Raw genomic sequence first — 22781 nt, 5'->3', positions numbered from 1 at the left:
GTTCAAGTTCTCCTTTTTTTTCTCATTTGCCTCATAGGGCTTCCGTACTGATGTAATCAATCCCTCAACTGTCGGAATGTTTTAAGAGGTTAGGATTTAGTGGTATCTAGCGGTGTAGTTGGAGATTGCAACCCCCTCACTTCACCCTTCCCTTTCAAGCACCGAGGAGAAACTAGGTGGCCGCAAAATGTGCAAAAAATGCAAACACCTTCATTCATAGCAAGTGTTTGTTTTGTCGGGTTCAGGGCTACTATAGAAACATGGTGTAAGAAGAACCACTCCCTCTATAGATAAGAACTTATTCTAAGGTCACAAAAACACAACGATTCTTATTTTCAGGTAATTTTACACTAATGAAAGCCTATGAATATTATATTCCATTTCTACCAATAGATCCTCCTAAATACACTGTTACACACCTTTAATTGACAAAGAGAGGTTTTACTTTGCTTCAAACTATATTACAGTAGACCCAGCTGTATATCAATATATCAGTTTACAGTAACATTTGACACCTGAAAATCACATCACAAAAGTAATGGAATTATATTTATATTTGCCCATTATATTCTAAAAGAAAAGAAACCTTAAGCTTTCTGCAAGTGATAGTCCAGCCCCAAGACAATTTCTTTGCTGACACCAAAATTGTCAAAATGGTCGGCTTCACTATCATCCACTTGTTTTTTTCCCCTTAATGAGTCTCCTGGATTTTGCTGACACTCATGTGGCCAGTTTGGGCTACGGTGAATCTCAATCCATACTGAGATTCATCAGATTAACCTCTCCATCCATGAATGTCCCAGCCAGCATACAGCTGGTGCCTCCTAATGAGGACCACAGGGGCCTCAGGCTGAACCACAGCATGCACATAATGGAGTTAAAGATGGAGGATTTACATTCTTTATTCTCTGTATATGCTGTAGCACTTGCTGGATATCCATCTCATAATTGCACTTTCACCCCCAATTTCAGTGGATCTACTCTGGAAGTGTCACAGAACTTTCCATGCACTGTAAGGACGTCTAAGGAGTGTTTCTGTTGAAGAAAAATGAATAAATCGTATATTCTGTCTATTTTCTAGACATTTATAAAGTGTCCACTAGATGGCGCAGCTGCAGCACTGTAAAAAATGCCATCATTAGGATCCCAGTTGTCTTCCATTAGTGAGGTACAATGGATTTGCCAGATGTTCACTGGGACCTCTGATAGAACTGCCCTAAAATGTTAATGTCTGCAGCTGCCAAGGCAGCATACATAATGTACAGATTTACTGTAATGGTCTTTAATATCTCTGTGTGTCTTGGGCAGCACTATTACATGTAATGATCTTACTGTAATGATAAGTAATTAGCATTCCTGTTAGAAAATAATTTGTAAGACGATGCTATACAAAGCCTAGCAAACAGTTATTATTTTTATTTTTTTACATTATTTTATTGATTTGGCCTTTAAGAGACAAACAATAAGAAAGAAATGTATTTAAAGAAACAAAAGGAGTCCAACAAGGAAAAATATATTTGTACACAAATATATCCTGTCTAAGCCTTTATGTTATTTCATGTTTAGTTCGATTGATAATTATTTACTTAATTTACATTACATTTTCAATTTTTTTCTATTTCCATTATCTATGTTGATGATATGTAACCCCACACCAACTATTACTACTACCTATGCAGTGTTGGCACTGCAATATAAACCCACACAGAGCATTGACATATACTTGGCCAGGGTGGCTGAAACCAACTCTACCATATATGGTTTAAAAGTGGTCGGAATACATAACCAGGCATGGTAAATACATGTATAATTACTTACAGAATATAGCCTACCCAAATTAATGTTATGTTTTCAGAAACAAAATGTCCCCTGTTTCTAACCACAATCTGCTCCCCATTGAGCATCTGTATTCTTTAAAACAAAATAGGTTTACAGCAAGTCTACACCCTTAAAATCAATATGTTGCTCAGTACCACACATGTATTTATACACTAAATGCAAACATACAGCAAACATAATTTTGAACACCGCCTCATATTAGGTAAGGAATTCCATTTCACAGGGAATTACTCCTTATGGTGTTTTTTTAAGAGTAGCTCTTCCCATTTTCAGTTTTCGTGTTGTATGGTGAAGGCAGGTGTGATATTGAAGGGTGAATGTGACAGGAACCTGAGCACAGCACACACTGAAATCCACCAATTTTGTACTTTTGAACAAGCATGAACCCCATACAAATCACTCATTAACCATTTCACTCAAGCGTGAAAGGATCTCCTCATGAATAACACTGACATGGATGTCTCCCTCAGTTGTCTGTGTGATGTGTTACCATGTTAAACCAACCGTATGAGTGTCTGCCTCTGACACTTGCACTTCGTTTGAGTGTTTACTTTTGATATTCACTGAACCCTAAACTGTGAGTGTAAGTCGTGCCCTCTGATGAGTTCACAGAAGATGATAGGTGTTAAAATTCTTCATCTTAAGCTTGGCTGCTCTCGTCAAAGACTCGCACAGACCAGACAAACAGGACATATTTACACACCCTGGTATGAACGCTGCTCGTCAATCAAATTCTACACTGTTAGTCTGCTGCTGCAGAGGTGTCTAACGTCCCCTGGCAAATCCTTACAGCTGCATGTCATTTCGTGTCTCCATTGTTTTGTGCTGGAGTAAACCACGCAGGGAGGTCAGAGGGCATTGCCCTTGTCATTCTCAAGTACAAGGTCATACAATAATTAGGCTGCACTGTCATCATAATATTGTTTACTCTTAATAACTGCTGCACAGTCAGACAACTTGGTTGATGTGGAATTGTGTTCATGAATTTTTCTGTTGATTGACAATTCTGAACAAATATTTCCTACTAAAGTGTTGAAACTGTTGATGGAACCTGACATTTACAGATGGATGAAAGCTGTTGTTCAAGGACGCTGAGCCATTGTTAAAGGTTTAATTGCTTTATTGTGGAATTCGCTGGTATTTCCTTTTGTTTTTGAACATCTCAGCCTTACACTTGTAATTTTCCAGAAGTTATGTGATTACTCAGTACTCAGCTGAGGGAATAGACTGGGCAGCAGGGCATGTATGTGGAATAACAAGCAAACACGCACAGTAAAAGGCATGTGGAAAACATTCTAGAGGTAACAGTTCAACCTGCAATTAAAACACAATAGGTATTGTGCGCAACGTTTCTGAACACTTTATCTGCATACCTCTCCGTTTCCCCTGTCGACCCTGGCTGCACAGGAAACTGTCACAATGGCTAATAAATTGTCCAGGCCAATCAATGAGGGAGCCAGGAGCCAGGGGGAGAGCGGATACAGTCCGTGTTTACGTAGGGATGACAAGCATTTTAGTCATGAAAACAGCCTCAGACACAGTCAAACCAAACAACATGCTAATACACACAATATTGGATCAGTCAGCATTCAATCAGAATGCTGTCACGATATCAATAATAACCAGTAAATGGCTCATGTGCTTTACACATATTGACTGGAACAGATGAGACAGCTTATCTGCTGCATGTTTGTGTTATTCTCACCCTTCCACAGATCAGCCGCAGGACATTGATAAGAGAAGTCAGACCACATTTGTGGATGTGAAGATGTACTCTTTCCTTATCGCCAGAAAACTGCTGCAGTGACATGACATCACACAGAGGAAGAGCCCTCTCCGCCCTCTGCAGGGGCCCTTATTTGGACAATTACATCATATGAGCCTTCCTGTCCTTACACCTCAGCTAACAGGGAGAAATATACAGTGCATACACAGTACAGTGTCAGGAGAAAAAGAAGATCAGTGTTAGTTAGTAAAAAAGAAAAAAAAAACACCCCACAGCACAGTTCTTAATGTGTTTGATGCATGATACAAGAACTTAATGAAATGTGTTGATTGGACTGTTGGGGGTGATCATTCAGACACATGCAACATTTAAGAAAATGTCATTAATTAACACATGTGTTCTGTCATGCAAATTAGGCAGTTGCAGTCCAAGAATGAAACATTGCTGGAAGAAAAAGAAGAAAAAGTGTAATTTTCAGCTTAATTTGTAAAATGTGTTCAATATACGTAATATGTCAAAGATTCCTATTTGAGTCTGATTTTGATACAAGGCTGGATAGCACACTAATTTCTTTGATATGCTTACTGTCATGCAAGTGACTTTGTCTGGAGCAGGAGTACAAATTTGGACTACAATGAAAATGCAGCCAAATCTGAGGTTTGCCCTATAATGGCATATGCACATTCTGGTCCTATGTATTTAGCATTCCTGTTTCAGAGGCTTGCTGGCCGCTGGGCTGGAGAGAGCTGATTCACAGACACAGCCATGGCAATGGGGTAATTACAAAGACCCATGCAGTCTATAAATATGAGCTACAGCACCACACAGATCTGGTCTCACTGCAAGTCAACCTCAGCCACATAGCAGCTCAAATTTCTCCAATTAGGCAGAGCTTCATGTGAGTTTTCAGTTGTATAAAGAATGCAGTCGGAGGAAAATTATTCAAACAAATGAGATGAACATGATGATACGGGGGCAGTGAGTGAAGTCAGGCCTGGTTTTACCTCCCAGACAGATCAACTGAGAGTGATGACCAACGGCCAAGGAGTCCAGTTTGAATGGAGCTGTCGAATAAATAATTAAATGAGCAGATAAAAGATGCTGTCTCTGCCTCTGAACACTATATTTAGTCGCCGCTGTATCTCTGCCTCCTGCTGCTGGGCTGTACAGTATAGCCTCCAGATCAGACTTCCAAGGAGTGGAGACATCAGCACAGATCTATTCAAATCCTCAGCTGCTCTGCCGCCAGACACTCTGTTGCTTGAGTTTGGGAGTGCATGGCGGGGGGGGGCTAGATACAGCAAGCTACTGCCAGGCACAGACAGTCCAGAGGTCAGGAGGTCACAGCAGATGAGAAAAGGTCAGCCCACACCTCAAGACTGACCGAAGCCTAGACGGCACCGGCTCCAAAAACAAAGGTATGTGAGAAGAGTGGAAGAAGGGTGGTCCAGTGCCAGCAGTGATGGTCACAGGTACTAACATGTGTTGATGATAACAGTTTAGCCTTTAAACGGACAATCTTGCTGAATGTTGCTAAATAGCTTGCTATTACAGGTAATCGTAAGTCAATTTAGTCCCATGTTGGGCACATGAAAATATTGGTAATATTATGGCATTGATCTATTGAAGTTAAAGAGGCCTACGTTAAAGCTATCCATTTGACCTCTTATGAATGAATGAGTTCCTTCTGCTCACTGGTCTGTGTGAAATGGGTTAGATGCTTCATTGCCTGACCTTTCAACCGTTCCTATCACTTGTATGAATTGATTACATGGGTCAAATATTCAATTAGCTGAACTGAAATAGGGGCAGAAAACTGGCTATACAGTGTGATATAACTTTCAAACTACATCAAAGTGTATGATGAAAGAGATGCTTCAAAATACAATATAAACATACATTGAGTATATACATATAGGGGAAGGTGGCTGAAACCAACCCATACCAATGGGAGTGTATGGGCGTGGTCACAATACATACCCTGGCATGACAAATACATACCTACAGGATATGACCTACTCCAATTAACATTCACTATTCAAAAACAAAATGTCCCTGGTTTCTAACCACAGTCTACTCCTAGTCATTACCTTGAGAAACTATATTCTTCAAAACAAAATACAGTAGAAGAAGAGGTGGGGCTCTGTGTACACGCCACCACCCCCACCCCACACCCCAAACCAATAAAGGTAATGGAGGAGGATAGGCCTTGTGCCAAAGAGCACACAGCTCATCAGAAGTGAAGTGTCAGAATTTTAGTCACTACCTTGTCGCTGTGCTTGTGGCTTTTGGGCACCACCACAGCCTGTTTATTAGGGAATGAAATAGTGTGACTTGAGGCAACCATGTACTAAAAGGACTGATGTCAGATGTCACAAAATGTACTCTCCTGAAACATCTTATCTTCATGGAAGAAAATTTGGACAAATGAGCAACTGGTTGTTTTTTCCTTAGCTAAACCAAACATCTGGATGGCCTGTTCATTCTCTCCTTCCGGATCTTTAATGTACAAAGTGTACTCTGGGAAGCTGGGATACTTACTTCTTGGTGCAGGAAGGGGAAATGTGCATATTTAACTGGATGTAAACGTGGCTGATGGAGAAACAATGGGAGGATCACAAAGAACTGTGTGATGACTGTATTTGAAAAGTTCCTTGATTGCTTTCATTGCATAACATTTTGTTCATCCTTTTCTACTCTAAATTCAGTTTATTACCGGAGACATAGTCACAAAAGAAAAATAGAAAGATATGTATATTATACCTTAAAAACAACAACAATCAGTTGAAAACATAATCACCATCAATTACACATTTTAAAAATGTATAGATAGACACTGTGTGCTGCTTTTAAAAGGGGTTATCAGAATCTACTTGATTACTATTGCGTGGTTACAGTAAAAACATGAGCAATATCACTGCTTGATACACTGCAGATTCTTGAGAACTTCATGAGCGGTGACGTGTTTACCAGAAACACAGCTGATAGACACGTGTAAGAGGGACATTTAAACTTTATTGGCAGCCCAATGCAGAGAGCCGGCCTTATCGTCCTGCAGGCGCTGGGCACAGCGATTAGCAGGTTATCTCCCATCCTGCACTGGAGGCTTGGCCCTGAGCTGAGACAGGAAGGAAGGCCGGGGCAGTGACTCTGTGGCTCCGGGCCACATTGCAGAATAATGAGAAAGATAGGTCCAGGTCCACCGAGCCATTCTGTGCCATGGAAAAACACACAGGGTCCCACAGACATGACCAGCATATCAAACACATCCCAAAGAAAGAGGAGGGTAGGTGGGGGCAGCAGAGAGGGAGACAGGAACAACTGTTTACTGGGGCTCCCTCCTAAGCCCTCCGCGTGAGACCACTGGCTGGTTTGGCCCCCCTTCTCTTTTCCTGCATCCTCTTATCCTGGATGTCAGTCTGCAGCATTACAAAAACAATTCTTGTCAGTATCACTTGATCATTTTCTGCTGAGCCTGCCAGGCTGCGCTGTTTGAATCATACTTTCCAGATTCAAACAGAGGGGATTTTACAGACATCAAAGTTATTGGGGAGTTAAGTGGATGATTGCTTTGAAACTAGTTCGGCAAAACAAATGCCATGAGGGGCTTTAGGTTCTGCTGGCAGAACTTTCTCATTTCTGTCTGAATAAAACAATACAGGTCAAGCCAGTGCATGCGAATGGATTCAGACCTCAACTCTGATAGCCTTGCAATGCCAAACGCCTGCAGAGCAGAGCCAGGCAAGCACCCAGCCTTTTCCCTGACTGATGCCAGGATTCAGCCTCCCTCATCTTCTATCTACCTCCCTTCCGGATTTAGTTTAGCATTTCATTAGCTTAAATACAGACAGAGAGTTTGATTTTATTTTACTTTCAGGTTATGTAGCTGTATGCTTATGTGTAAGCTAGAATAAAACTAGCCAGGATGTCTATTACATAGTCATTAGTAGGCTACCCAGTTCATTGGGGAAAAGAGCCTATTGGCCAATGTCCCCTCCGGCTTTCAACAAAATCAAACTACACTTGTCAGGAATGCCCCTTAACACACCCACCTCTCACTCATACACTGAACTCTGTACTCATGCTAAATCCACAACATCTCAGCTTTTCTTGCTCTACCGCCCACCTTTCTGTTTAAATTCCCTACGCTCCTCTATTTGATATACAGCTGATCATGCTGTTTCGGCAAAGTCAAAATAGCTATGTGTGTTGTACTGTACAGAACAGAACAGTCTTAACAATGAGCTGGAGATGTTTTGGCTCCTTTCTGACAGAGCACAGATGGCACAGAAACACTCATCTGCATGCAGGATTGGACCTCTCCCAGCCATTCAAAAAACAGCTAATTTTCCTATTTAGGCACACAGTTATCTTGCAACAGAAGCTCATCTCATCAAAAGTCATCCCATTAAAAATTCATTGAGGGGTAGATGCTTATCATAAGCAATATATCACATCTGAAAACAACATGATGTGCAGCGTTGTAAAGCATTATCACAAGGACGTGCACAAGGCCGAGCTAAAATTGCCTGAGCAACAGCCCATTTTCCCTCTGCCATTTGTCCATTTGCCCTTTGCCTGTGCTGCTCCTCTAGACGAATGTTTAATTTTTGCTTCTGTGGCTGCATAAAAATGTAATCGCCATATCATCCATACTTTCATTAGGCAACTTTATGATAGGCATGCCTCCACAGGAAACTGAGATGTGGTGACCCAGAGCTGTAGAAAAAAAAGTAATGTGACACTGTAGCATCCACTCTCTGTATTGCTGCCATTGTATGAGGGTTGCAATATATTTTTTTTACCCGCCCTTCTGATTCTGACATTCCTACCCTAACCCTAACAAATCTTATTCCTCATCCCTAAATGTAGCCAACCAAACTAATTAAGGTTACGAGTAGTAGCTAGAGTAGGACGAGTCATGACTTTGCCCAAAAATTGGCTCCTTTGGAGTTGTGGAAATGATAAATAACAAATGGTTTAACCAACAGGATGACCTGTGAATACAGATCTCCACATATGCTTCCGAACAATCGATAGCTTGGCAATATTGCCCTAGTTTATGCTATCACATGAACCAATCTAAGGAAGCTGGCTGGCTAACATGCAGTAGGGTTAGGGGTAGTGATATATTTTTCAGTTTAGAGCAAGAGCGTCTCAAAATGTTACATGCATGCACCTGCACTTTCACCTTCTTCAGTAATACTTAATCCATCACTGAAAACTCAGCAGTCTCTCAAGTCTCTCAGAAGCATCAATAAAGAAAGTTATATCCAAACTTTGTATGGAACCAGAGAAAAACAAAGTCCCCACAGTCATTTAAGGCTCTCTACATCTTCTGCCATAGATTGTTAGTTGGGGACTTTCAGGAGAGTACACAAACCACTGAAACTGTCCAAACTGAGCCAGTTGCATTGTGTTCATCTTTTCTTAACCGAACCAGATTATTTTTCCGCCTATGTTTATTCTGTAACCACCAGGAATGTCACAGACAAACATGTCCAACAGTAGGATTCATCCAGCTTCATTCTCCATTGACCGCTGTGCCTTGAACAGCTTGTTGGGATGGAGAATTTTTTTTGTAAGAAATGGTTTACAAATAAATGTGACTTATAAGTGGCCAACTTCATCGCTCTCAAACAACTTTTTTAGTACTGTAACAGTAACAGTTAAACAGTTTTTTATTTTTCAGCCACAAGTAATAATTCAACAAAAATAATTTGGTGAAAAATTCAATCAGAACCTTCCAGATAATGTGACATTTGGGTCACAGTGAAAAATCTGTGCTTTAATGAGTCTGCTATGCTGGTGAGTGAAAAATAAATTATGTAGATTATAGTACTGCAGTTACAATAATCAGATATTTTCAGTTTCACTCAGAGACTGTTTAAACCACTGCTGTTGTCTTTTGTGTAAACATCTCCCAAATGTTTGCAGTGCAGCAAAACACAGCAGACAGCTCAGACAGATGGTGTGACAGCCAATCATTTGCCCTGAGATGTAGTATTACAGAATTCTCTTAAATAACATTCCCACCAATGTAGGGCCAGTGTTTGCTGTGGTCTCAAAGTCACAGTAGTTGTTCCCCAGCAGCTATTGGCCAGTTCAGCACAGGTCTGCGGATGGTGCAATCCACAGAGGGTCGAACATCATCTCTTTTGGTTATTGTGTTTTTAAATCACTATTCCTTAATTTTCACCAAAAAAATAATAAAATATAACATGCAGTTATATAGGATGATATTATTCAATTATGAAGGGGTAGTCAAAGCTAAAAGGTGTGTGCATATGTGAGTTATAACTGTAACTGTGGGGTCTGAATGATTATTCAGAATAAACTTTTGGCTTGATGACATCTGGCCCACACAAGCTCAATGGGATATTAGGATGCACACAAACACTCCAGTGAATGTTTCATTTCTTCTTTCTGTCAAATTAAACAATGAGTGACATGAGTGTGGACAATGTGGTTGTATAGTACTGTATATTTATAGTGTATAGTGTATTGGGATCCCCCTTACTAGTTGCCTTGGCAACAGCTACTCTTCCTGGGGTCCCTATCAAAGAAAGTACATATAATCAGCCATCAGTACATACAATCAGCCATCTATTAAAAGAGAACAACTTAAATGGGTTGACAAAATAATAACAATAGTTCACTGTAAAAAAATGCTTATCTGGGCGTATTGTTTGTGGTATTGTGCCCAGTAACCAGGGCCCAGGGGGCTTTGTTGAAGTGAAATTCTATTTTTTTTCCCATACACCTTGACAGCGGTTCCCATACATGACAAGACCAATTTATTCATTGAAGAAATTGTTTCCATTGTACAGTAATTTATATATACTATAGCAGTGGTTGCCTACCTGGGGGTTGGGACCCCCTCTCAAGGTCACAGATGCTTCATGGGGGGTCACAAGGCCTTCTTGATTTTAAGGGGTGTAAGAAAACGTCTGTGAAAAAGTATAAATGTAATGTGAAGTATAATAGAACAATGGCTGTATAACTGTTAAAAATGTAACAACAGGGACGTATAAGACATCACAAATACTGTTGCAGCGGTGTCGTCAGACATGAACATACTTCTCACATTGCAAACAAAGAACTTTTCTCCCGCCCCATGCAGTACAAACAAAATCTGCCACAGAAAGGCTTTTTTTTTATTAGTCATCTATTCAGAAGTATTCAGTAGAAATGAAGGACAAGTTTCCTCTTTAGGGAGAAAGCTGAATGTGTACTGTAGCTATGGTAATGTACCTGAATGTATCTGTGCACACACAAATCTTTGACTATTAGTTTAATTCTGCTTCACACAAGGCTCGACAATGTAGTTGCTTTTAATTATACATTATCTTCGTAAGCTACAATCTTTCATTAATCTTCAGTCCAACACCACAATCAGCACTCTTGGGCCTCTGCCATTGAATGTAAATCTCCACGAAAGAAATTTCAGTCTTATCTTTGATTCTGGTTTAAAATTTGATAAACAAATCAAGTCCATAGTCAGCACTATAATCTTCCATCTTTGATCACTTACAAAATTAGAGTTCACGTTTGTCAAGAATTTGAAGACCACAGTTCCTGCTTTTATTGCTTCTCATTTTGACTACTGCAATTGCCGCTCTGTAGTCATTCAAACAGCCTTGTGTTTCCTGCAGCTGGCTCAAAAATGCAGCTGTGGTTGCTTACTGCTACCAAGAAGAGAGACCATATCTCCCCTGTTCTGGGTTGAGAAGTACAATTGATTTTAAGATTCTGTTTTTAAAGTAGTGTGTGGAGGGGAGCCTGGTTGTACCTCACAACTCCTCATCCCCTATTCCACCTCCAGACCCCTCAGATCTGCTGACCAATCACTGCTCTTCACACTCCCAGTTAAAATCCATGCAGGGGTAATCAGGCATGTTCTCTTATGTTCAATATGTCCACTAAACTGTGGACTAGTTTGCCACTCACTGTTCGACCTGAAACCTGTCTGAAGACCCATCTCATCATCACAGTCATCATGATTACTGCCCACGCTCTGTTTTGTATTTATTTGTTTCTGTTTATCTGCTCTCTGTGGTTTTATCCAAAATTATTTATTCTATGCATTTATTTATTTACTTACATCCACTTAATTATGTCAGTGTTTTTATATGGATGTATCACCAATTAGTTAATTTCATAATCTCATCTATCTGTAAAGCACTTGTGTTTTATACATACATTGATTTCATCTTTTACAGAAACTGTTTATAAAAGGCCATGGCTGTCAGGAAGACAGGTATGGGGGCCTAGACTAAATCAATCAAAATCTGACATTTCACTCAAAGATGTATTGGGGCCCTGCACACCAGGGGCGACACGGTAGCTGTGCAAAGTGACCTACTTCTGTTGGCCTGTAGTTATTCAGTAGTAATAATTTCTCATCTAGGTGATCGATGAGGATTAATAAATATATAAATAAATGAAGACACACCCACCCACCCATTTCCCACCACTGTCAGCTACCCTAAATAACAGAAAGGTTTTTCCACCCGCACAATTCCCCGGCATCTTCACTACAGCGTCAGGTGCGGCTCCATCATTCGCTGCAGGACTACAGGGGAGGAGTTTTTACAGCCAGGTCACACCCCCCTGCACTACAGCGCTCCGTCCTTAAAAAAAACACTAAGGAGCGCACAGCCCGTCCGTCACCGCACACTGCGAGCAAAATATGATCCCAACAAGAGCCGCTCCTGCGCTTCAACTCTTACGACAACCATTTCACTGCGTTTAATTTCTACTGAAATTACAGTCCATCGCCGAGTCTGGTCCTTGTTGAACTATTTTCCTCTCCATTCTCCCGCTCTCTGTTATTTTTTTTTCTGCGCTGGATCTTTCGTGCCAGAAAATGTGTGTGGAGAGCGATGGGTGCGAGATTGAGGGCTGCAGCAGTTCGGATGAGGTGCGCACGCTGTCGGGCAGCATGAGTCCCGGACTGAAATCCAACCCGGACCTTCACCCTTGCAAACCGGGGCAGAAATTCCAGGCAGCGCTCCTCAGATGCCGTTCACCGGCTGCCGCCGCCGGGATCCTCAGTTTTGGGAACGTCCTGAATTACATGGATAGATACACTGTAGCCGGTAAGAGACCTGACTTCTCTCTGTCTTTCTGCTATATCAGAATATATTTTTAGTTATTTCTCTTTATTTGCTGGAGTGACTGTACCTGCTTTAATTGCCTGTGAGATGTTCCATCAGCTCACCTCAGCGGAGACGGGCGGAACAATGGGCTTGCCTAAGCGCAGTGGACAATCTAAACGCACAAGGCTGTTGTGTGTTTTCATGGTTGTAGACTGTGTGTGCTGTGGTTAAATAAAAACATTTAGCCCACATGTATTCGCTATCACTCAAGAAAATGCTTCACAGTAATGATTTTAACCCGGGGCTGGTAGATAATTGCAGGTCAATCAATTAAGGCGATCAACTCTTCATCCACAAACCTGAGTGTGTGTGTGTATGTCGCTGTCAGACCAGTTTCAGCGACTGCAAAAAGAGAAAGAGAGAGAGAGAGAGAGAGAGAGAGAGAGAGTATCACTGTGAAGAATCAGTCATTAGTTCTTCGCCGTTTCTGGGAGCGATTTAGTCCAACATGTAATAGGCTGCCTGTGTGTGTTGTGCGGCAGCTCGCTGTGTGATGCTGTGACGAGGCCATGTGGTGTTAATCCTCCTCAAGTGTCCGCATTTCCTCACTGTAGGCCCAGAACATAGTTTATTAAAACTGAACACTGTGTACAGATAGACATTAAGCCTGTAGTATTGGAGTGTGGTAAAATGTGAGCAGTGCATTTGTCTGAGCTCAATTATGGACTGATAAATAACTGATTGTGAAGATTACTAATTATAAATATATTGTTGTGTCTGTTATATATTGTAAGAAAAAGGTATGGGTCTATAAGCCCATACAGTTTCATGCCATGTTTCTGATGGTCCCTCATGGGTCTTTTTAATTTTAGTGTATTATTATGGATTCCTTGTTAAGCAAGAATTGTCCTTTTGTTAAAATTAATGATGGTGCTATAACATATCATCATGTTTCATTAGATCAGGTCAACATTTGTCCTCATATTAGTTTTACCAATATTTGGGGGCTGGATTTTTTTATTTAGGCTACTTACCAAGGCTTGGAAAATTGACTGTGGCGCTGAACAGGTTAAAGATATTGCTGCAGCACAGAGAATGGAGGGAAGTGGGTTCATGGGGAGAGAGGCTCTTCCGTACAAAGAGATGCCTCCTGGTTGAAGTGCAAGTGTGTAGTGATACTCTTACTGACTTACGTGTGCGAAATACTCACACAACAGAAATCTTACTTGTGATTGTATCCTTTTACTTCTTCCCACGTTATTTGCTACATATATAATTATGCGACATCAAGATTCCTGAAACTGATACATCTGGAAAAAATGTGTATAATTTCACTCCGTAGCCCCTGGCTCAGAGAAGGAGTGGTTCATTCACACAGAACAATGTGTACACTTAAGTAGCCTCATGCCTCCGGCTCATTGTCCTGAAGGTTTCAGGTCCAGTCTGTCAACTGTAAAGAGTCAAGTCACAAAGCCTTGGGCGCCTAAATGATCATTACAGCAGCTCGACCTACAGCCACGCCAAGAATGTGTTGATGTGGCCTATCTAATCTTAGCGTCTTCAAGCACCACTCAGACAGTCACAGCAGTTTAACTGACAAGCTACATCCTCATCCTCAGTCGTGGGTGAGTCAGTCTCCCTCTACAGTAGCGATTTGTACTTAGACCTCCTCGTGCTTTGATCAGAGGAAACCCCTCATTAGGGGCCTCAGAAACAACTCTATTCTCCTCTGTCCTCTCCATCATGATCCTGCCACTACTGCCTCTGCTGTTCATATCTCATGAGTTGCAAGGCAGAAAATCCTTCGCTGGACCTCCGAGCGCTTGCTGTGCTGTGACGGGAGGACAAGTGACTGAGGAGAGATGAGGAGAACGTGAAAAAGGGAGGAGGAAGGGAGCGCAGGAGGATGGGGTTGGGGAGGGGAGGGGATGGAGGGAGGGGGGTGGTTGCAGCAGCTTGGGCTAAACCTCGTGGGGAGAGGCTGTGCTCGGTGCATGTGGTGCAGAGAGTCCCTTCTCTTCCCAAATCCTGCCACCTGAACGCTGCTGGACCGTTGTGCATTATGCATGTGCAGCATGTGCGTTGGTCCCTCGTACAGAATGAGGACCAGCAACCATGTGCATCCGACACAACTAATAGATGCAGCATGAGCTGATCTGCCATTCTCCCTCCTGCTTCCATTTCCTTCTATCTCTCTTCAAGCCTTTCTCTTCTTTCCTGCTGTGTGAGCTACATTGCAGTAGTAATTAGGTGGTGGAAGCAGCGCATCTGTGTTGGTTGTTGTGTGTGTGTGTGTGTGTGTGTGTGTGTGTTTGTGTGTGTGTGTGTTGTGTGTGTGTGTGGAGTGGCGTAACATAGAGCTGTATGGTATTTGAATATATGATATCAATATTGTGCTGTTGAATCAACGTTCACCCTAAATGTTGTCTTTTCCTGATGCAGTTTCTGAGCTTTACACTATTCTAAGTGAAATTAAATATCAGTTTGTCTACTTTTCATTTCCACCGCCTTCTTCCTTGTCTACCATCAGCTCTTTTTGTCTCTAATCACTGTTTCTCCAGCTTTTTTGTTCTCATTCAAACCCTTTCAGTAGCAGCAGGTACCCAAAGCGCATCCCAACTCATAGATTTTAATGTCAATTAAGCAAGCATGAGTGCACACACACACACACACACACACACACACACACACACACACACACACACACACACACACACAAACATACACGTTAGAAAAGACCCTCCCCACCATTTCAAGAGGGGCTGAATGAAAGAGGGGAGTTGTGAGGGGAGGGGCTGGCTGCTGCAGTGGCAGGCAGTCAGAGGGAAGTGGACGCAGAATGCAGGCAGCGTTGAGCCAGAGTGCGGCCGTTCCCCCTCGACGTCAAAAGGTCTTTGTACCAACAGCCATTACTGTAGTGTGTGTGGATCACTAAAGCATTGTCACAGAGACAGAGGGCGACCATTCCAGACACCGGGGCTATTCTGCTCCACAACAATGATGGGAAAATTGCACCCATGCACAGCAGCAGGGTCAAAGACTCAGATCTTTCTGTTAATTTCCAGTGTCAGAGGTGAAGCCACACACACACACACATAAAAAAAACACCACATATAAACTGCCATCTATGATTCCAACACTTGACAACACTCCAAGATGATGGTAAGAACCACAAAAGAAGGGAAAATTCACAATACCTCTTCTTTTTTTTGTTTGTATTGCTCTGGATTTGATAGATATACTGCCAATATGTTTTATACAAGACTTGACTATTTAATACCACAAGTTTGTGAGGAGGGACAGCTTCAAAACAAAGTAATTGTATGAGACTTGAGACTTAAACTGCTGCATATTGGAAGGGATGTTTTTGATCTCAGTGTGGCAATAGAATGAGTGAAAAACCAAAGTCCATATATATTGTAACGTCCTTCAGATTTCAGTGGCTTACTTCAAGTCTGGGAATGAAATTAACTGTAATCTAATCAAATTAATACATTAACTTTTCAAGTTCTCCATCCCATAAACTGCTCTTTCCATTCCTTTTGAAATGCATTTAGAATATCTGTTTCATTTTTGTGATGCAGTGCGTTCAACTGGGGATCATCAGAGGGCTACAAGCAGTTCAAATTTCTGAATTTTCCATTCCTTTATGTTGTGGAATTGGCAAAAAGACAGTGATCTGGTTTTTGTCAGACACACTTATGGGCCAGATCGAAGTGTGAACAGTCACAGAGGAGCCCACTATTAAGTTTGAAGAGTGCAGAAGAGGAGGAGGGTGTGAAAGACAGCAGTCAGCTACAAACAGTGAGTTGGACACTTGGCTCAGCTGTTCAGCTGGTGGATCAGATCTGACCTGGAGTGCTCCTTGTCTGTGATGCAGACAAGGCAGAAATGGGGAGTGTCTGGGACATTTGAGGGTGTCTGGATGAGGTATGCAGGGAATTGAGATGCACTGACTACAAGATTGCAGTGGAGACCAGAGCAGAGCCAGATGACTTACGATGCCCCAGTTGGGTCACTTGTGACTGGCCTTTGGAAGCAGCCATTTAATCCACAGCCACTTATATTCCATTTGATTTTTAGAGTGCATAAGAGCTCTGAGATTTAGAGGGCCACTATATTTAATTTAATTTGAGGTGGCTTGGAAACCTTAAATCCTGTTGGTGGTCTCTCCGTAGTCCCACAGCAGACAGTCCAAGCTCCTCGACAGCTTATCATAAAGAGGGGATTAAGTGTTTTTTTAGAGAATATTAGGATATGGGAGGCAGACATTCAGCACTTAAAGTTATTTGCTTGGTAAGTAAGTAAACCCTGGTGTATGTTAACTCTAGCCACCCCCCTGTGTGCACCCAGTCACCCCCTTCTCAGCCAGCAAAGAGGCATTTTGGGGGTTACTGACTGCAGCCTAATCTGAACAGAGATGTTGGGGAGCTGCAGATTAGCGCTTCCACCAGGCACTTTAAGCTGAGTTGTCTCAGTCAAGCTGTCATTCCAGGAATACCCCAAAACAGGGTCACATCCCATTGGACAACTGCAGGACCCTTGCATGTGAACCTTTGGCATCTTGCATATAGACACAGATGACAGTGTGGTAATAATCTTCTTAAGGCGAGCTCTTTGCCACACTGTAAGAAAGATGGAGCAGTCGATCCAGTCTGACAGGCTGTACAGATTCATTCCTGGTCCATTTGTCCAGCTCCTCTGTGGCTACTCATTATCACTGTCCACATTAAGCCCAGGGCATTCCTCTGCATTAGCATTTTCTCGTAAAGTAATCACAGGGTAAATGCTGAGCTTATTTTCTGTGTTCTTCATGTTTTCCGGTCTGTCACAATCTTAAGCAGTCTTTCTGAGTGGAAGTGCTCAAAATGCAAGGAAAGAGAACCACTTTCAGTTCCACAGAGGCTAGAAGAGAAGAGAAGTGAAGATAGTGTAGGTGTCCACTACACCACAATCCCAAATGTGGAATGTCTCTGGCCCTTTTTTAAAGCTACAAAAAAGTCAGTGCAGATCTGTTGTGTTGCAGCGGAATATGTCAGGATTAGACACACAGGAAGTGTCTCCTCACTACCAAAATGTGTAAGAGGCTGTGTGGGCCATGCTCAAGATGCTTTGGGGTTTAGTTGTCGGTTGGTTCACCCTTCACTCCTCTCCTTATTTCACCCTCTCTTGTTTTATAGTTTTCACATTAAAGGTCCCCAAACAACAGCAGAGGCATTAAAAAGATGGAGGGGCCTCTAGTAATTTACTTTATAGGCTTGCTGCCTCTTTCTAACCCTTGCTTTTTCCATCTGATGTTGAGCTGTTTCGAATTACACTGTTCCGTATGAAACATCTCTTTGAAAAGCAACATCACCACTTCTGCACATTTTTACTACAGTATATTTCAACATCTTTGAAAATCTTTTTTTTTTTTAAATGTTGACAGCAAAATGTTGACACCATTCAACAGATGTTTAACAGAGTCATTAACAATTAAACAATATCCTACCGAGTGGACTTTTCCAGACTGGTTTCCCACAGATATCCCACTAATCTCTTTATGTCTATATCCTGGCATGCCATTCCCACTGCTGTGAGAAAATAGTCTGTGTATTCTTTAGGCTCCGATTCAGCCGACGTCTGTAATAGTAACCGGTGGAATTAGACGGAGCTTCTTCCTCTGCCAGTGCAGGCCCTTTCATGTGGCTACTCCCGATTCTAGCATCGAGCAGACACTCTTCCCTCGCAACAGCCTTCACCCTGTGACCTCCCGGCTATGAAGGAACCATTTCATGGCTTCGCTGATGGTCACTTTGTTGGGTCTCTTCCCCTCCATACAGCTGTTATTTTGGCATCACCCCAACTTTGCGTCCTACATCACTCATCACAGTTATGAGGCCATTACGCGTGTTGCATTCTGGAGTGGGTATTTATACTCTGTGCTGCACATGCTATAGACCAGAGGTTTTCTAACTGTGAGTTGAAGGGGGGGAGTGGAGGGAGAGACTTGAAGCAAAGACAATGCGTGAGGTGAGAGGGACATGCCGGTGTTGTTGTAGTTTGACTGTGGATTTGAGAAGGGTCCAGCTGCAGCCCACCCCCTACTCTGCCTCTGATTGGGTTTCTTTTTTTTTTAACACTAACCATCTCACCACTCCTCATGCCTAAACTTAATCAGCCAATCAGAGGTAAAGTAGGGTGAAAATAAAGTATTTTTGAAACTTGTGTAGTCCTACTATGACTTTTTTCTCTTAGCCTAAAGCTTGGTATGTTGAGATAAATATGATTACCACAAACCATATTTGGACGTTCAACCTTCTTCATGTTTGTCCTTTACGTTTGAGCTGCTAGATATACTTGGTGGATTTGGCCCACTCTCCAACTCGGAGCTGCAGCAGTGACACAGCCCATGGAGGCAATTAAGACACTTAAAAACCCTAGTGCATGATTGCTGCAATTTGCATCTAACATTGTACTTCTTCTCTGAGTCATAACTCAGCCAATTGGCAGTTGTCTGGATTCTGTCTGGTGGGGGGTGGGGGTGTCAGACTTTGAAATCCCCCGACACACACCGATTCAGAACAAAGCGTCACACCATGCTCTTAACAAAATCCAATATCAGGCAAGAACATGAGTGACTGTTTCAACATACAGTGCCTTTTCTTATCATTAAAACTCGTAACGGGTTCTTATCTTTTAACTTCCAGTGGCTTGACGAGTCTACTTGTAAAAGACAACAGTGCTTGCTCAAGCTGCCTGTTGATCTTTGACATGTGAAGGTGAGTGGCTGCCTGATTATCACTGACCTCCCCTTTGTCATCAGAGGAGTGTGTGTGTGTGGACATAAGGAAGGGCTGCTGGTGTTTCACCCACTAACAGGTTTGCTTTAGGATTGCGGACCTGAAATAAACATGTTATATAAATAAATAAACAGTTTTTAGCACATGAATCACGATGAAGCACAGGGATCCTCCCACTCTCCATCCGAACCTCCATTCGTAATTTGCCCCGCATGTTAAAAAGACCCCTCCCTTCCTGTCTCGTTATCTAAGAAGACTTGTGACTTGAGTGTTTACCTCAAGAAAGAGCTGAAATTCATCTCTTCAGGCAGATGGCAAGATTGCAGGAAGGAAGGAGGAGAGATTTGGGATGTGTTGAGCACTTTGCTGTGTTTGACACACTGTCAAATACCAGCTCATCCCTGCTTGAAAAATGCAATAGGAAAAACACACTGCTGTATTCCATCTCTTCTGATTATCACAGCAAAATTTGACAGGAAAATGTCCGAGCTGCAATGTTGAATGAAAATATGCATGTATTGGATTGTTTCTATATCAATAATGCACTGTATGGGATAATACTCAGAAAACAACAATATCATTGCACGTTATTCTGCAGTTGAACAGTCATAGACCTGTTTTTTTTCTGTGCTCAGACTACACTGTACATTTCCCTTTCCTCCAGCCACCCCGAACAGTCTGTGACATTTTCATCCATTTCAACACACACACCAGGAGACATTTAAAAAAATTGAGAACAAACAAAGCAATACAAACAAGTGAAATGTCTATATTGAGGTCAGATTCAAATGTTCCCCTGAGTTCAGTGTTTTGGCCGAGACCACTGATACATGCAATGAAGAAATGGAAATATATAAGACAAAGAAATCCATTTCTTGTCCTTGTGAAACACACACACACACACACACACACACACACACACACACACACACACACACACACACACTGAATATTGATCAACAGAACAACAGCTTGGAATTTGTTACAAGTGATGAAACCGTAATGTCCAGAGACACACTGAAATTGGATTCTTCTCTGACAAATTAACAAGTTGTTCTTCAGAGGGCTGGGATCTAATATTGACCTGCTTGCTGCACAAGTTATGGTTGTGCCAGCGATTGTGAAAGCAGACCTGCAACTAGCAGTGATATTAGCTCTCAGCTGCTGGAAGCTCTCACAGCTGCTAGAATAATATTTAGAGTGCTTATTTACAGCAACCCTATATTTGAAAAGCCTCCCTTCTTGAGGAAAAATTTAATCTTTTCCCCCATTTACATGTGATAGAGTAAATAGTGAGCCTGGCAGCGGGATTATGCAATCTTTTATATCCACCAATCAGGCCCAGGATAAGGTCTTGTGTGTGTTTGTGCGTCCCCTCACATGTTTCATCAGCTCTTTTTATGATTTCATTTGTGGATATCTGTTATGTTGTCAGGGCTCGATGAGATTGCAGTAGGATTTTCATTACTGTGTTTGGCGTATGCATTACTGTGTTTGTGGGAAGAAGAACCGGGGTTGACTGAGAGCACTGACCTCTGTCACAGACTGTTAATGCCTTGGGTCAGAGGTGGACACACACACACATACATACACAGCTCTTAGTGTGTTTTTCTGCTGTAAACGGTTCACACTTAGGTTTGAATTCCCATGAGAATGTGTCATTAGTTTTGTGTTTCCAAGACGTCAGTGTTGTCACAGGGGCGTGCATATGCAGGTATTAAACTTATTGCTGGACCATAGTCTGGCAGCACCATGTTATGTTTTTCAATCAGTCCAGCCTCTCATTTAAATTGTGGCTAATTTAACACTGTACAGCTTGATTAGCAGGCAAGTAGACTTCTGCATCTGTGTTGTTCTTTTTCTGGCTGCACTGTGGGAGAATTTGCGTATGAGACAATGACAGGCTTTATGACAGGGAGTTTATGTGTTTGTTTCTGCAGTGCAGTTGTACACTAGAATGGCTGGTTACACCTCACTGCCCAGAGTGGGTTATTACAGCGTTCTTTTGATTCTTCAACACCATAAATGTTTACTGGCCCACGTTTAAATACATAAACCTACAGGCGGCCTGTCACCACACCACTTCTAAAATGATTACATTTTGATTGCATGTATTTATAACACTGAACATTATACATCAGGCTGAATCTGTTGCCGAATGTGGTAGCTGTGGAATACAATACAATGGTACTTTTTCTACATGATTTAGATATTTAGTGATGTTTAGGAGATAAGGCTGCTGCCTACTGCAGTAGCCTGTGCTGTCATTCAGGTTGTTGATTGAAGCAGAAGAAGTAGTGCAACGCTTCATTTGCATCTTAGTAGAGTTTAATGAGTGACTGATAAGTGCATTTATGGCCTGAGGCTTTGTACTGTGCTATAGGTATGTGGGCTATTCTTTAATTAAATAGATGTGGTATGCGAAGGGAGTCAGACAGGAACAAAAAAGATGCCTTGGTGTGTATTCCCACAAGAAAAATTCTACTTCTGTCATGCTCACGCCTCATGATTGAGAAAGCTGACTAAAAACTTTGTAGAGTTCAGTTTCGCCTTGTATATATATGAGTTAAAGGGAAATCAAATTGTTCTTAATAATAATTTCCCCTTTGAGGCCCTGTGAGAGTTAGATTGGCCTCTGAGGTCATCTTTTATAAGTTTGTGCAAAAAGACATATTTGGGTTTCTCAGAGTCTTTGATGAAATAGCAGAGGGAGTAATGAGATGCATATCTTATTCATGAGACAATGAAAGATGAGCCCCACAGCCCTAACTAAACTGTCCTCCCCATAACCGGGATGAATTGAGTTGTAAAATTAGTGACTTACCTGAACTGAAGGCACAGTGTGAGAGTGTCATTGATAGGATTGCTTTTGAGTAATGTCACTACAGCTATAAACAGGTCACCTTGACAGCATCTCAGAACGAAAATGCTTTTACATGTCTGATTGGTCTTACCTCTGGCTGTATTTGTGATGGGAATACAGGAGGAAGTCTGAAGATGAAAAAAACATGTTTGACATTCATATTTATAGATCTATAAACTCCCAGGAGTCATATAGCATTAAAGTAGCTGATATATATATGTATAGCAGTTATTGTAGTACACACACAGTATGTAGCCAACTGTACGCGATAGGAGTGACAGATACATCCCATTACTTATGGCCCAGATGGAGTAGTTGTGGCTGCCATGGAGAATCATTGTTGATGTGTGGGAGTAACAAACTCATTTATGACAAATGTTATTACTGTGTACAGACCAAATATTGCAGAGAGCCCTTCCCTGTTTCAGTAGTATACTTAGCCTTAGCCGATCCAGTCGAACAGCCTTTTA

General features: G+C 41.8%; 1 protein-coding gene across 2 annotated transcripts in view; it reads left to right on the top strand.

Annotated features, from left to right (window-relative positions):
* The first annotated feature begins 12199 nt into the window (after positions 1 to 12199).
* Positions 12200 to 22781, top strand: part of spns2 (SPNS lysolipid transporter 2, sphingosine-1-phosphate) — a 61920-nt gene continuing 51338 nt past the window's right edge. For both annotated transcript variants that reach the window (XM_051400329.1, XM_051400330.1), the window contains exon 1: positions 12200 to 12666. In XM_051400329.1, the coding sequence (XP_051256289.1) occupies positions 12435 to 12666 (232 nt within the window). In that variant the 5' untranslated portion in view covers positions 12200 to 12434. The remainder of the gene's footprint in view (positions 12667 to 22781) is intronic.

This window comes from Dicentrarchus labrax, unplaced genomic scaffold, assembly GCF_905237075.1.
Source record: "Dicentrarchus labrax unplaced genomic scaffold, dlabrax2021, whole genome shotgun sequence".
Taxonomy (NCBI): Eukaryota; Metazoa; Chordata; class Actinopteri; family Moronidae; genus Dicentrarchus; species Dicentrarchus labrax.
The sequence above is the reverse complement of the archived record's forward strand: the minus strand, read 5'-3'. Positions and strand labels throughout refer to the sequence as shown.